This window comes from Taudactylus pleione, unplaced genomic scaffold (assembly GCF_031769625.1).
Source record: "Taudactylus pleione unplaced genomic scaffold, aTauple2 ptg000897l, whole genome shotgun sequence".
NCBI classification, from domain to species: Eukaryota; Metazoa; Chordata; class Amphibia; order Anura; family Myobatrachidae; genus Taudactylus; species Taudactylus pleione.
In genome coordinates, this window is record NW_028285298.1 from 1,808,492 (window position 1) to 1,823,747 (window position 15,256).

Here is a 15,256-nt window from a genome sequence, read left to right on the forward strand (position 1 = left end):
AATTTTCGGGGGTTTTACTGCATTCCCCGTATGTATTAAGCAGCAGAATGCGCTGCATTCTGCTGCCTCGCGTCGCTAGGTAACACCACCTTCAGGTAGAGTTACCCAATAGAAGCCTATGGGCTTCTTAGCGCGACGCTCGGGGCTGGGAGGGATCTGAACGGATCCCTCCCATGAGTCCCCGCGGCCCGCGTCCTTCTGTGCATGCGCAGAAGGACTTCTGGGTGTTAAGTCCGGAAGTCCCTCTGCCCGGCAGCATCGCAAAGGACAGCTCTCATCGAGAGAGCTGTTCTTTGCGATATTCTTGGTACATACCGTGGTAATTAACCGCAGTATGTACGCAAAGTCGGGGGGGGGATGTATCGCATCGGCGATATTGCCATTAATACATCTCCCCCTATGCAGTATAAGAAAACTGGGAACCCCGTGGAGTGCAGGAAACTTTTCTCAATTTAAACACTTTTCATTAACAAGCTTTTATATTTGAAACTTGCGATCAAAAATGTCTGATCCCAGAGGCTTCCTGTGTTGTAGACAAGTGCCAGGGACCCCGACGTGGCACAGATACGTGATCTATCTACTATGCATGACTAAGTGCACTGAAAATGACTGGCAGCAAGCAGATGCCAACCTGCAGCACCGAGCATAAGGGTTGATTCTGCAGTGGACTGAATTGCAAAGCTGCACGCAACTGTGACCGAGGTCGCAGGCTGGGATAACCATTGCGACCATCGGTCGCGAAGGTGGGTGGCACCGGCTAGCTGAGTAAGCCTCAGCTTACACAGAATGGCTGGCTTGCGAGGCCAGGAAACTGTGTCCGTGAACGCAAATCCTGGCCTTGCCACTCTCGAAAAACGGGGGCGACGTCCCCGTTTCCGGGAACGCCAGCTGTCCCCGCCACGAAAATGCCTCTGCCTGTCAGTCAGACGGGTCATGCGCACCATCAGATTCCCAATAATCGGGAATCTGCATTCAGCATTGCACTAGTCACTCACTAGCGTGCAATGCTGAATCAGCCCCACAGCCTACAGATCACCGGAACATTGTGGCTATAACTCATACAAGTAAAGATTATGTGGAAAGGAAGAAGGAGGGCACAGCAACCCAAAAAGCAGAAGGAACTATGTACAATGGCAGAAGTACAATCACCTTCCCCGGGCTCCCCGCAGCACTGCCACCGAGACATCTGTCCGCAGGTTCCCCACAGAAAGCAGCCACCCTGCAGGATCCCAGCGACAGCACAGAGGAGACAGCCACATACCATGGAGTGACAGTTCTGCCATTCAGAGAGCCCTGAACCAGTATTTACTACAGCATAAATTTGTATATTCTGACCCTTGTGGGGCCAGGGCACCTGCAGACACTCTAATTTAGGTAGGTTGTCTCAATATGCTGCGTGATTGGGAAGGGTTTATTATCCCGCAGTTTAAAAAACGTATTTGCTTTCTTCGGTGAACTTCTTAATTATTAAGAGCTTTAAATCAAATGAGCAGATGTATGGTCCTAGTTTATAAAATAATAATGTTCCAAGTTATTATTATTATTATTATTATTATTATTATTATTATATAAAACATATTTGGATGACTAACATAATCAGCTACTTATCTGTATATTTTTCAGACTACACATACACACCTAAAGATTTTCTGTTCAACTAGTTGATTGGCTGGAATGAAAATCTGGTAAGGAATGGAAGTAACTGATGATCAGCAATTTGCTCCTAAATGCCAGAAAACAGATGAAACTGGTCGGTCAGACAAGTTTGTTAAATGTTTGATCTAAACAATTTGTTCAAACAACAGTTTTTGTCCATTTTCCGGCATTTGGGAGCAAATTGCTGATTGTCATTTGCTTTCATTCCTTACCGGATTTTCATTCCAACCAATCAACTAGTTGGATGGTTGGAAAATCTTTACGTGTGTATGTAGCTTAAGGGGTATATGTACTAAAGGCCCTCATACACGGTGAGATTCAAAGTTGCTAAGATCAGTTGTACGATTTCCCTTGAAATTCTTCATAAGATATGGTCAAATGGTGTACGATTGATCAGTAAGATCATAGGATAAGATACATAGAAGTGTAATCACATCGTACACGATCAGTTGAGATCGCTCTGCAAAACCATCTGATCTGCGATCCAACTAGACGACGGCAGGGACGCGCATCGGGGTCGCAGAAGACTCAAAGTACAACTATTTGCAAACGATTGGTCTGTTCAACCTGTAGAAACTGCCAAAATCGTGTTAAAAATCGTCCCATGTATGGCCAGCTTAAGCCTTGTAGCGAGATAAAGTGGAAGGAAATAAAGTACTAACCAATCAGCTCCTAACTGACACTTTACAGGCTATGTTTGAAAAATGACAGGAGGTGATTGGTTGGTAATTTATCGCTCTCCAAGGCTTTGTACATACACCCATTTTAGTTTGTGCAAAATAAATTAGAAAGGAAACTTTTATTCCCTCATCCTCTTGTCCTAAAACAAAGTAATGAAACTCAGTGTGATTTAAGGTAAGAAATTGTGCCTAAATGGGACGTTAGTCTTATTTATGTTCTAACAATATTTTTTTTTATTAAGTACTATACCAAGGTTTCCCCAACCCAGTCTTCAGGGACTCCCAGCAGAGCATGATTTCCAGATCTCATACTTGGTGCATAGGTGTGTCTATTACTAACTGACACATTTTATAAGATCCACAGGGTCTAATTATTTCACTTGTGATTCTGTGAGAAGACCTGGAAAACATGAACTGTTTAGGATCCTGAGCACTGAGTTTGAGAACCTGTGAAGTGGTTCTTAAACTTGGTCCTCAGGACCACACACAGGTCACGTTTTCCAGGTCACCTATCAGGTGCACAGGTGTATTCATTACTCACTGACACATTTTAAAAGATCCACAGGTGGAGCTAATTATTTCACTTGCGATTCTGTGAGGAGACCTGGAAAACCTGCACTGTTTGGGGTGCAGAGGACCGAGTTTGAGAACCTGTGATCTATTACATACTATAGCGCAGTGCTTCCCAACCTCAGTCCTCAGGGCACACTAACAGTCCAGATTTTAAGATTATCCATACCGAAGCACAGATGGCTAAATCAAAATAACTGAGGTACTCTGCTATTTTTCAGCAGGAACAAGCAGGAACTCAGTTTCTGAACCTCTCATAAACTATGACATAATGCGTAAGTTTGTGCTCAAGTATGGATATACTTAAAACCTGGACTGTTTGGACCGAGGTTGGGATACACTACTATAGCAACTGACAGAAACGTGTTTAGTGTGTTAGAAATTATTATTAATAATAATAATAATAATAATAATAATAAATTAAAATACCTATAGGCTAGAGTTACTAAAACAGGCGTTTTTCATGCCTGATTCAGAGGTGCGCGCTAACTGGACGCAATGTCAATATTCACGTAGTTGAGCGATTATTCACTACTGCGCATGCGTGAAATATTCTGAAAACCCTGCGTCGCATGCGTCACCCTGTGTGTATACACAGATGCGCTGTTGCCTACGGAAGCGATGGTATCAAAACAGGCGAGGGAAAACCATGGGCGTGACTGGCAGGTGGCCTAAAGTACCCATAAAAAATCTGACATAGAGCCGTAGCCAGAGAGGCCACATTCAGATGGAGACGCTGCACCTGGCAAAGGGCTGGTGCAAGTGTTGATGGTGCAAATGTTGATGGTGCACTGATGGTGCAAGTGTTGATGGTGCACTGATGGTGCAAGTGTTGATGGTGCACTGATAGTGCAAGTGTTGATGGTGCATTGATGGTGCAAGTGTTGATGGTGCACTGATGGTGGACGGGTCAGAACCACCGGCGGAGCTGCAGTGTGCACTAGCACTAGAAGGGCTTGCCGCTAGTGTCCGGCGCACGCTAGTACACAAGGGGAAGGCTGAAACTAGCATTTGCATATTATCACCATAAAACATGCAGCCACGGCAGTGACTGCACGCACCTCCCAATCAGGCCCTGCACCTCTAAACTGCTGGACGGAAGAGAACAATATTATTTATTAAATATAATAAAGGGGAAAATGAATTTGAAAGTTCATAGGGTGCGATAAAAATTTATATACTGTACAGTATGATGGAGCAACACTTTTTTTTTATTTCATGTCACTCTAAATAGTGCCCACATCATGAAATAATAAGTGCTCCCCACGTCATAAATACATTTTTATTCCACCCCCTCCCATTTAGTCCCCCAATACATTAATAAAATAATTTCCATCCGTAAATCAGTTATGCATTGCTTTTTTTACTGTTTAATCAATAGATAATGATCGCCTTCATGATTAATAAGTATATAGTGCCTCCTCTTATGACGGCCACACAGCACAGATCGTGCGCGGTTTCAGCAATCTCGCCTCTCACCTCATTTTTCTGACGATTTGTCAAACTGCAGATTGAGATATTTCATGGTTCATATTTTTACCATGAAAAACAAAAATGAGGATGATGATTTCCAATGTGGTACTTTGTAAAAGAGCGAATTTTCAATAGTAAATTTTGCGGATTGAGGGGGCGGTGATATCAAACCTTCCAGAGATCAAAAGTGGGCATTTCTGGGTGGCAACTGGGCGGCATGTCGCCAGACTTCTGTGCTTCTTTGACCCGTCTGATGACAGCTGCCACCGCAGATGGTAGCACAGCGATCAGTGTGACACATAGGCATCTAGACACACGTAGGGATGGCCACTGGTGGGGTGTCCATCAATGGTTGCCACCGATGGGTCCATCGATGGTCACCATCAATGACAAATAAACCATCTAGGGTGAAGCATCCATAGTTTGCAACCCTCAGTGGCCACTGCTGCCGGGGATGGCCACTGCTGCCGGGGAGAACGGCGGTCAAAAAAACAAAATAAACCCACAGGGGCGTGGCTTAGCTGCAAAGAGGGTGGGGATAAGCTTCGTCCTGTATGTAAAAAAAAAACACACATCGGCTCTAGTTTATCGATGGCTAAGAAGAATCATTGGCTCTTAGCCATCGATGGTAAAAATAAAATAAAATCAACATCGGCCACAAACAATCGATTTTGAATAATCAATGGTTGATGGCCATCCCTAGACGCACGGAATATAGACATGCTGATGCTCATATTAGCATAACCGAGTACGTAGGCTGCCGCAGCTGGACGCTGAGGCTGCCACCAATCTGTCCACCCCTGTACGCTTACTTGCGTTGTGACGTATTGTATGACTTTGTGCTTACTGTTTTACATTTCATGCATTTTTTTATGTATGATTAACATATGCATCAGAATCAATGTATTGGACAAATTGGACAATAGTACTCTTATTGGGAAAATGAGGCTATATAAATATATGCAGAGCCGAGAGGCAATGCTTCACGGGGGAAATCTCAGAGACATCCATTGTCATAGAAAACTGTTTGCAGTGACTATTTTGATTTGTCTGTCTAATAAGCATTGTGTTTCTCTCCATAGTGACAACATAATAGGGTTACCCATGCCAGTGACCTACAGACCGTGTCATCGGTTGGCTCTTGTCTTCGCACTGATAGTGGTTGTCTGGAATATAAGGTTTGTACTGTTTATTAGCTCTGAAGAAAGCATGGATCCCCTCCATAAATTGACGACCGTATTGATTTGGAATTGGCCATTCCACAAGCCAATGAACCTTTCAGGAGAAGTCTGCTCCGAGCTCTACAACATCAAGAACTGCAGACTGACAGCCGATCGAAACGATTACAAGCACAGCGACGTGGTGGTCTTTCACCACAAGGAACTTGGTGAGAGTGGCTGCGAGATGCCCTCTCAGCCTAGACTTTCTAAACAGATGTGGGTTTGGGCAAATCTAGAATCTCCTTCCAACACTCATGGCCTTGAAAAATGGAACAACGTGTTCAACTGGACTTTGACCTATCGAGAAGATTCTGACATCTTTGTGCCATATGGGCAGTTGGTTCCCAAATTGGTTACGAAGTTGAATAACTCCACTAAGACTGGTTTGGTGGCCTGGGTTGTTAGTAACTACCATCATTCACAGGAAAGAGCTTTGTTCTTCAAAGAGTTTTCTTCCTACCTCAAGGTGGATGTATACGGAAATGCAAGCAAGAGAACGTTATGTTCGTCGTGCTTAATCCCCACTTTGTCCCGTTACTTTTTCTACCTAGCTTTGGAGAACTCTGTCCACCAAGACTACATCACAGAGAAGTTGTGGAAAAACTCCTTTCTTGCTGGTACAGTTCCCGTGGTGCTAGGTCCTCCGCGGGAAAACTATGAGAAGTTTATACCTGCTGACTCTTTCATCCATGTGTCGGACTTTCCATCGCCCAAACATCTGGCGGACTTTCTAGTCTCAATGACACCACAGCGCTATCAAGAGTTCTTCCGCTGGCGGGAGACCTATGGGGTGAAAGTATATACAGACTGGAAGGAGAGATTTTGCACAATTTGTTCAAAATACCCTGGTCTACCCAAGACCAAAATGTATTCCAATTTAGAAGGCTGGTTTAATCATAGAAATCAAGAAACTTGGTTTTAATTTTTGTTTTCTAAAGAGTGTATTAGAATGTTATCCGTTATCGCTGCATAAGGAGTTTGTATTCTATTGTTTATGTTACTTCTCATCATGACAAGTTCCGTACCATACACTCCTACTTTTTTCTACTCACCTCCGGGAGATTCTGGTGGGCAGGTCCAGGGTGCTGGTGTCGGGGGGCACAATGAAGAGGTCTGATCACCATGGTACCGCCCTCTGCTGCAAAATGCGTAATACATAGGAGATTGGGGCTGCAATGATACAATTTGCATCAAAACGCGCCATTGTGCCTCTGCCCTTGACACTTAAATTAGGGAGTGGTCGAGATTCGGGAGGGTGTGAGTCTCTCAGGTGTCTCCCGAACATTCCAGGAGTTGTAGACAACTGTGATCCATATGTGACTAGCAGAAATTGATGATCACTGTGAAAATGATCCTTGTTATATGTACTGTACATCCTGAGTTATAGGAGCTTGTTTCATTACTACACTGACAAATATATACTCTGTTATAGGTGCTCATATTAATACAGTGCTACCGTATTAACGGTGTAAATGGTAGTCTTGTAAAATGTTTCTACCTTGCGATTTGGATTCGTTTAGAGGTAGGGGCAAATTAAAAATGTGCGGACATATTAATGGGCCTATTTATCGATCTTTTTAGTCTACTGAAATAATGTGAAAATGGGTGTTTTCACACCCTTTTCATTTTCACATTATTTTAATATCACCTAAATGTATCAAAGGGCTTTTGAAGGAGTTTTAGTAAAAACTCCTCCATGCTCTGTAAATTGCATAGTTTTCATACCTGTAATGGGAAATGCGATCTGTTCCGATTTACTATAGCCAAATTGCAAAATAATACCGGAGAAAGCCTTATGAAATTAACGCCATCTTCAGATGGCGTTATAGAGGCTTCCCTCCGTTCTTCAGCTGGGAGAGAGGGATATTTGGTGATCTCAAAGAACAAAGGGACAGCTGAGCCGACATATGTCGGCAGCTCACCCATTCATCACAGAGCTCACCGGAACACAGCAAAGCCGCCCCCCTCCCCCACTGTTCAGACACCCATGGTTACAATATAAAGTAAATAAAATTAAACCTCCACACAGGGATCTCTGGGCCTGATTCAGAGCCGGACGCTCTGAACGAGCGCCCGCTCTGAATCAGGGCGGTTTTTTTTTTTTGCGAAGCGGCCTCTTGGACGCTCTCATAGCTGTGGGTTACCACCCACAGCTTATGCGAGCGTCCATGATGACAAGACCATCGCGACCATCGGGCTTGCGACGAGACCCTTGCGGTAGGGTCTCGTTGCCGCAAGCCCTGGAGTGCTTTTGCCTCTATCAGAGCCAAAATCGCTCCCACTGACATCACTAGTGATGTCAGTGGGGCCGGACCCAGACGGTAGGCGTTCCCATGGGAACGCCTCCATCTGGCAGCCACACCCCCGGCACGCCCACCGAAGGGGGCGCGCTGTCACTCACCATCGACAGCACGCCCCCTTTGGTGCAAGACCCATAACAACGGCTTGGCCATCGCTATGCGGGTCTCGTGCATGCGCACGACGGAGCTCCCTCCCTCGTGCGCATGCGCACTAGGGCACCATCGACCCGCTTGCGAGCGCTCAGCGCTTGCGAGCGGGTCTGAATCAGGCCCTCTGTTTGGTGGGCTGCTGTTGTAACCCAATCAGTAAGTTTATTTCTATTTACTTTCTATTATAAACATCTCATCTCTTCATGCAGTCTGATGCTCCGTCTCCACCCTCTGTTCTGCCTGAACTCATTGTTGATACATCTTGGCCATGCCCCCATCCTGCGATGTAGGCTAATGCCGCCGCCGCAGCTGCAAAATTGTACACAGTCATTATGTAAAAATATGCACATTTTGCAGCCGCCGGGATTTGTATTGAGGCGTCCACGGGTGGCTTCATAAATATAAATGTTTGCAGACGGAGCTGGGTTGCAGAACAGTTCAGTTATCAGACTGGCAGAATGTCAGCGGAAGCTGAGACACCTGAGCAAATTTGAATTAGTCGCAAACAGAGACACGCCCCGATAACAGTTGCGACACGCCTGCTTTTTTTGTCCCCCCCTGTTGCCGCCCACAAACAGTCCCTTTCTGTCAATCACTTTGCGAATAAATCCTCACTGCACGCAACGACTGTAACCGAAATTGACGCATGCACATTGCGACACAACCGCCTGTGCAGACCTCCGGTAATCGCTCAAATGCGTAAACATCTGCATTCCGTCCATCTTTGTACCTTAGTTTCATGCAAATCTAGCTAAGGTTTGCAAACTAGCATCTGGGAAAATTGTAAATGGGTATATTTACGAAATAGCGACTTTTGCAAGCCGTCGCTTGTCAGCAGGTTAGACCACAACTTCTAAAGTGGCAGTAATGGGGAAACGAGTCAAGTGGTTGCTATAGCCGCTACGATCACCTGATGTGCTACCCCGAGGTTCCACCCACTGCATCTACGCCACGGTGGGGCGGCACAATACGTGACAAACACCGCGAGTGACTCCCGTCCAGCCCTCCCGGGAAATCACGCAGCAGCCCTGCCTATATCATTTGCTCCTCTACTGCACGTACCTCCTTGGAGCCGGTAATTAACAGTGAAATGTGCCTGCTCTAAAACTTTATTTACAAATTGCAACAATATCACTGTATTCATTAAATGTATTGTTGCTTTCTATGAAACTATTTTTTCATTGTCATTTAATGACCTTCAATTGTTCGGTTATTAGCCAGATTTTTTTTAAAAATAATTTTAGTAGCTCTTCAGGAGGTTTAATTTGTCTCACACCCCAATTAATGTTGGTGACCAATGTTCTACATGCAGGGAAATTACTGACGTTTTAGCATGTAGTCCATAGTTACTGGCCAGATGCATTTTCACAGTGCAATATAGGGGCATATTTATTAGAAATGTGCGGTTCGGTTTTACTCGGATTTACTTGGATATGTTCGGATCTCAAAAACGGGATCATATTGGCTATACAGCTGTCACGTGTTTTGGATAGCCAATAAGAGAAATCCGAACTAATCCGAACTTGCGATAATTTTGGCGACAAGAACCGAGTAAAACCGAACCCTCACATCATTAATATTTATTATAATTCGCATATTAAATTCATAAAAAAAAAAAAAAATCTGGTTACAGTTTTTTTTTTCTTTCTTACAGCTATTTAGTACTCGACCCGGTAATACGCATTAGAGCACGTTTTCTAAAATGAAATTTCTATTTTCTAAATTTATGAAGTTCTTTATTTCTGTCTCTGTCTGTTAGTTTTAATACATACATATACATTATATTAATACATACTAAAGTCGCATTTACCATATTAAATACAATTAAATACAGATGCAAATCCAAAATAAAAGTATTAATTAAGGGCCTGATTCAGTACAGATCACAACTGTGAATGCAATAGCTATTACGCACGCAGTCTCACTGTGATGATATGCTAATCCATTATGATCGGTATACCATCGCAGCACAACATAAGGACGCCCACCTTACCTTACACACATCCGTAATACTTAGCAAGACTGCAAAACCATCGGTAACACCGAGAAACATCGCAGCCTCACGCACACTTACACAAGGTCTGACTTTACTCAGGAATTGCTAACCTCAGCGCACGCAGTGAGTACACAAGCTGTGTATGGCATCGCAGTAGCTAATTTATGCACACCCCTGCACGGCGTTCAAACGCACTGGCACACCTTCGTTTTGCCGACCCCCTTCACCACCCCCAAATGGTACTTTCTGTCAACCACTCTCTGTTGGGTCTGCGTAGTCACTGCGATCGCAGCTGTGTGTTCACACATGTGCACTGCGATGCGTATGCATGCACAGAGCGCAGCAATCAGCCGATTGCGTGCATAATTGCCATTGCGATCCTCGTTGAATAGTGCCTTAAGTGCAAATAAGTACAAAACATCCGCTGTCTTTCCTTTAAAAAAAATTAAATGGGAATGTTCTTTCCTGCCACGGACCATTGAATAATGCAAATAAATCGCCACAGGCGCACTAATAACAGTTATAGCATCAGTTGGAGGGGTAAAAAAAACACTCAGCCAATCAGAAGCGGCTGCTGATCGTTATCACTTCATATTTTGCATCAGGAGTTGAGAACTCACAAGATATATATTTACATTAGGTATAGGGCGCTTAGAATCGAGCCTCTCTGCCGTAGTGCATTCTAGTGACGATATAGGACGAGACCCGACACCGTAGCTGCAACAAAAATCCCATTCCTTTGCAGAGTGGTAACAGCTGGGGTGGTAAATGAACTCTTTTCACCCCTTTATCTTGTATCAGTAATCAGATCTAATCTGGCCACTGTGTGTCCTACATAGTACATTACCACCGTGCCTCACATATTCTGGTAAAATGTGGTTAAATATTTCTGAGAACCCCTCGTGCCCTCCCCCCCGTCTGATCCAGATGTAGGATGATAGAAATCTCTGCCGATGTCACCCCTCTCTGATGAGTCAGAGAGAAACACTTGGCAAGGATGTATGGTTCCTCCCTGAGACGGTCGGATGCTGAAAGGGACCGACACTGCCGAGATGAGTCAGTCAGACAACGCGAGCTAAATGCTTGTCTGCTGTTCATGACAAACACCTTCTGCATGCCGAACAAGCGACACCAGCTGTCATGTAACCCTTCCCCCAAAGTTGTTAGCGGAGATTTATCAAACATTATAAAGATAACTAGCAGAGGTGTAAGCAACCAATAGGTCAGAGGCATTTCTAGAGAGGAAGGGGCCCATGTGCAGTCTCTGACACGGGCCCCCTCCTCGGCGGCCGGCTGCGCACTGAGCTGTGCACGGCCAGCGCCGGAGTTATAGACCCTGGGCACTGGACCCTGAGCCGTGGTGGCCATTTTCCCTGTACTGCGCATGCACAAACGATGGGAAAATGGCCGCCGCAGCCATTTTTCAGTCTTTTTACAGCGCCAGACCCCTGCGCCGACGTGGGACTCCGGAGAAGTAAGCAATATTATGGGTGCAGGATGTGCGGTGCGGGGTCCTCCTGGACCCAGGGGCCCGTGTTCCCTGCACCCATTATAGATACGCCCCTGCAATAGGTGTTAGCAACCAACCATAGCAACCAATCATTTCTATAGTACATTCAATTAAAAGATAGCAACCACTCAGATGCTAGCTATCATTTATCTAGTACAGTCTATAAAAAAAAGATAGAAACCAATCAGATACTAGCTTTTATTTATCTAGTACATTCTATAAAATTAGAGCAAACAATCAAATGCCAGCTATCATTATTTTGTACATTCTATAAAACGATAGCACCTAATCAGATGCTAGCTATCATTTATCTAGTACAGTCTATAAAAAAAGATAGAAACCAATCAGATGCTAGCTATTATTTATCTAGTACATTCTATAAAATGTCAGCAACCAATCAGATGCTAGCTATCATTATTTTGTACATTCTATAAAACGATAGCACCTAATCAGATGCTAGCTATCATTTATCTAGTACAATCTACAAATTGATAGCTAGCATATCTATCACTCTAATAGTTAATTGTCAGGACTTCAGAACCCCTAAGACAACCCCCTAATGACTAATTAAGCAATTGGAAATTTCAAATTAACGTAATTATTCTAATAATTAGTACATATCATCATTGGTTGTTAAAACCCAATAATGGCCTCAAATTACCCCAAATAAAATTTTTCATTAATATGTGTACCCCAAATTGAATTAAAATATTTATTTAAGAGAAATTATTGCTTTATGTATTTTTTTTTTTTTTATTTGGCAGTAAAAAAAAAAATCACCCTTGTTTTGCATTATTTTCGGTTCATTCATTTGTAATGAAATGAGAAAAAGTTTGTTTTTTATAATTTTTTTACTAAAAAAAAAAAGGCACAAACTACCCATTTGATGCATTTAAAAGCAAACAAAAAAAAATCAATATATTTTTATATGGGACAGTAATAACCATTGTTACCGTTACCATTTTTGTCAAAATTTTCTTAGGGTACTGGCTGTTCCACATTTTTTTTATACATTTCTTGCGGGATTTTTTCTGAAGAAAAATTCCAACTGATTTTTTTTCTTCTTTTGGATACCGAGGGTACCGGGAGAGCGCATACCAGCGGTAATAGAATATTGGTAATTGTTAATTTTTGGGCGGAAAAACCTTGCAGCCAATTGTATATGTCACTTTGTATTTGAGATTACCTAGGTACAGTTGGCTAATCTGCGTCTGATGACGTGAGTCACATTTCTGACATTGTCTTTCATCATGATTTTATATTAGACATATGTTCTTGCAAATATTTTCCCACAGAGTTACCCAATTTTTACCATAAATAATATAGTTCCAATTTACTTCAGTCATAAAGGCGATTGTGAAATGCCTGTGTTGTAACAAAACTTCTGTATGGAGACTTATAATAAGTTATAGCAACAAGGACCCATATCTCTGACCACCTCTTTTGCTGTTAATTATGCCTAAGTGACCACTAAACCCCCGCCGGTGGTCGGCCCCCCTCCTCATCCTTAGCCCGGCTCGCCTGTCTTCTTTCAGTGGGCCGGGCCGCATGTCTGCAGTGCCCCATAGCTGTGCTGTATGGCTGCTATGTTAATCTGTACAGGCTGCCGTGTAAACAGCAGCCTGTGAAGGTTACCGGGGTCTGAACGCCACCTGAAAGTGGCGTTCAGTAACACCATCAAGTTCCGAAAAAAATGCTTTTTCAGAACTTGAATAGCCCCGACACTTAACATTTTCACAAAAGTATGTGAAAATTTAAATTTCCACATGCTTTTGTGAAAAATAAACGATGATGAATAGGCCCCCCATACTTGCCGACTTTTAGCTCCCTCCTTCTGGGAGGGAGCTGTCGGGCTTCCACGCAGGGGGAAGCGTGTCACCGCAAAAGGGGGCATGACCCAGCAATGACGCAATGCCGAGATTAATGGCATTGTGAACCAGGGGGCGGAGCCACGATGACGCGATTTTGACCGAATCGCGTCACCGGCTCCTCCACTGCCGGATGGGTTGCCGGGGGCCGGGAGCGGCACCCGATTTTCAGGAGGCTCCCGGTCGAATAGGGAGGGTAGGCAAGTATGATGTGACCAGTTCCTCCATGACTGGGTATAAACAATATGGCTGAAATGACATGTGACCAGTTCCAGGTCTGCCATCAGGAATTGTGGGGCCTGGTACTGGCAAACTAGGCAGGGCCCCCAGGGAATGGGGCAGAGGTAGACGGAGCTGTGGATAATGTGGGTGGATATATATATATATATATATATATATATACACTTCTAAGGTGATTCATTGGCTGTGATTTCCAAGGGCACACACCAGACTTGTTAATTAATGCATTAGAAATTTATTTCCAAAAAGACAATATTAGGACGTAGCATAGCATCAACTTTTCGGTCAAAGTAACAGACCTTTCTCAAGACTTCCGATCCATAATATCTCCTATGCAAGTACATGAATCAGGGCAGTAATCACCTTCACACACAGGTGCCTGTATTTATATCCACCCACCAAAGTATGCAAAACAAGAAAACGTGGAGTGCGCTCCAGAGCACAGGAACGCACTGAGCACAGGTCTATTTCAAAACATGTGCAAGTATGAGCCAGTACGTACTGGTGTTTTGTCCCACTGGCTCAACCCGCAGACGATGGACAGACAGCTTCCATTACCGAGCTACAGTCACCACAACCTGCCCGGTGAGAGAGGGGGGCCAGGTGGCAGCGGTACAGATTGCACTGGCAGCTAGTTAGAAACGGCGCAGGCGGCATGTTGAATACAGTATCGGCTGCGAGCCAATCACAGCTCGCGGACAGGCAGCCAATCAGGAGCGGGCCGTTCTTGATTGGCTGCCGTTCCACAAGCTCTGATTGGCTCGTGGCTGGTGCCATATTTTAAATGCCGCTGATGCTGTTTCTACTTGGCTGCCGCTGCACCGCTGTAACCCGGCCCCCTCTCTCTCCAGGCCCTGCACTTGAGTCCCAGCAGCATACTTGCCTACCCTCCCGATTTGGTCGGGAGCCTCCCAAAAATTGGGTGCCGCTCACAACCTCCTGGGAAGACAGGCAGTCCTCCCGGCTGCCGCCCACCCCTCCTATCCCTCCGCAATAACCCCTGCAACCGCCGCAGTGGGGGGGGGGGGGGGGGGGGCGGTGACGCGATTCACATAATTTTGGCCCTTCAGGTGGCATTACCCAATAGAGGCCTATGGGTTTCTTGTCGGGACGCTCACCCCACATGGCCTGCAGGCTTCTGTGCATGCGCAGAGGGACGCCAGAGAGACTTCTGGGTGTTAAACCCGGAAGTACTCTGTCCAGAGCCATTGCAAAGGACAGATCTTATCGGGAGAGCTGTCCTTTGCGACATTCTAGGTACAACTGCGGTATGTACCCAAAGACATGCAGGATGTACCGCATCACTGATACGATGCTTAGTACATCCGCCCTATGACTGAAATGGGTCTACATTTGGTCAAAACATGTGATCCCTGTGTGAGCATTGGTTGCATAGTTTTACTTCGAGGTATAACTTTCAGACAGGCAAAAAATTTACAATTTAAATGAGAAAAAACCTGCAGTTGTGTAAAGCAGCTATATATATACAGTATATAATATATATAATGGAAATTATTAATAATCCTCTTGTACCCTGCCACAAACTGTCCATGTTAGCAGCATAGACAAGTTAACACCCCTTTTGTAGATAGG

At 44.4% G+C, this 15,256-nt stretch overlaps 1 protein-coding gene across 2 annotated transcripts; it reads left to right on the forward strand.

Moving 5' to 3' along the window:
• The first annotated feature begins 1,170 nt into the window (after positions 1-1,170).
• FUT7 (fucosyltransferase 7) lies at positions 1,171-7,632 on the forward strand. Of its 2 annotated transcripts, none has more exons than XM_088459135.1 (2): positions 1,171-1,374; positions 5,462-7,632. In XM_088459135.1, exon 2 carries the CDS (start codon positions 5,484-5,486, stop codon positions 6,519-6,521), a length of 1,038 nt encoding a protein of 345 aa, XP_088315261.1. In that variant the 5' UTR covers positions 1,171-1,374; positions 5,462-5,483; the 3' UTR covers positions 6,522-7,632. The 2 variants fall into 2 exon arrangements, with proteins under 2 accessions (XP_088315261.1, XP_088315260.1); XM_088459134.1 differs by lacking the exon at positions 1,171-1,374 and adding an exon at positions 3,127-3,181.
• The last annotated feature ends 7,624 nt before the right edge of the window (positions 7,633-15,256 follow it).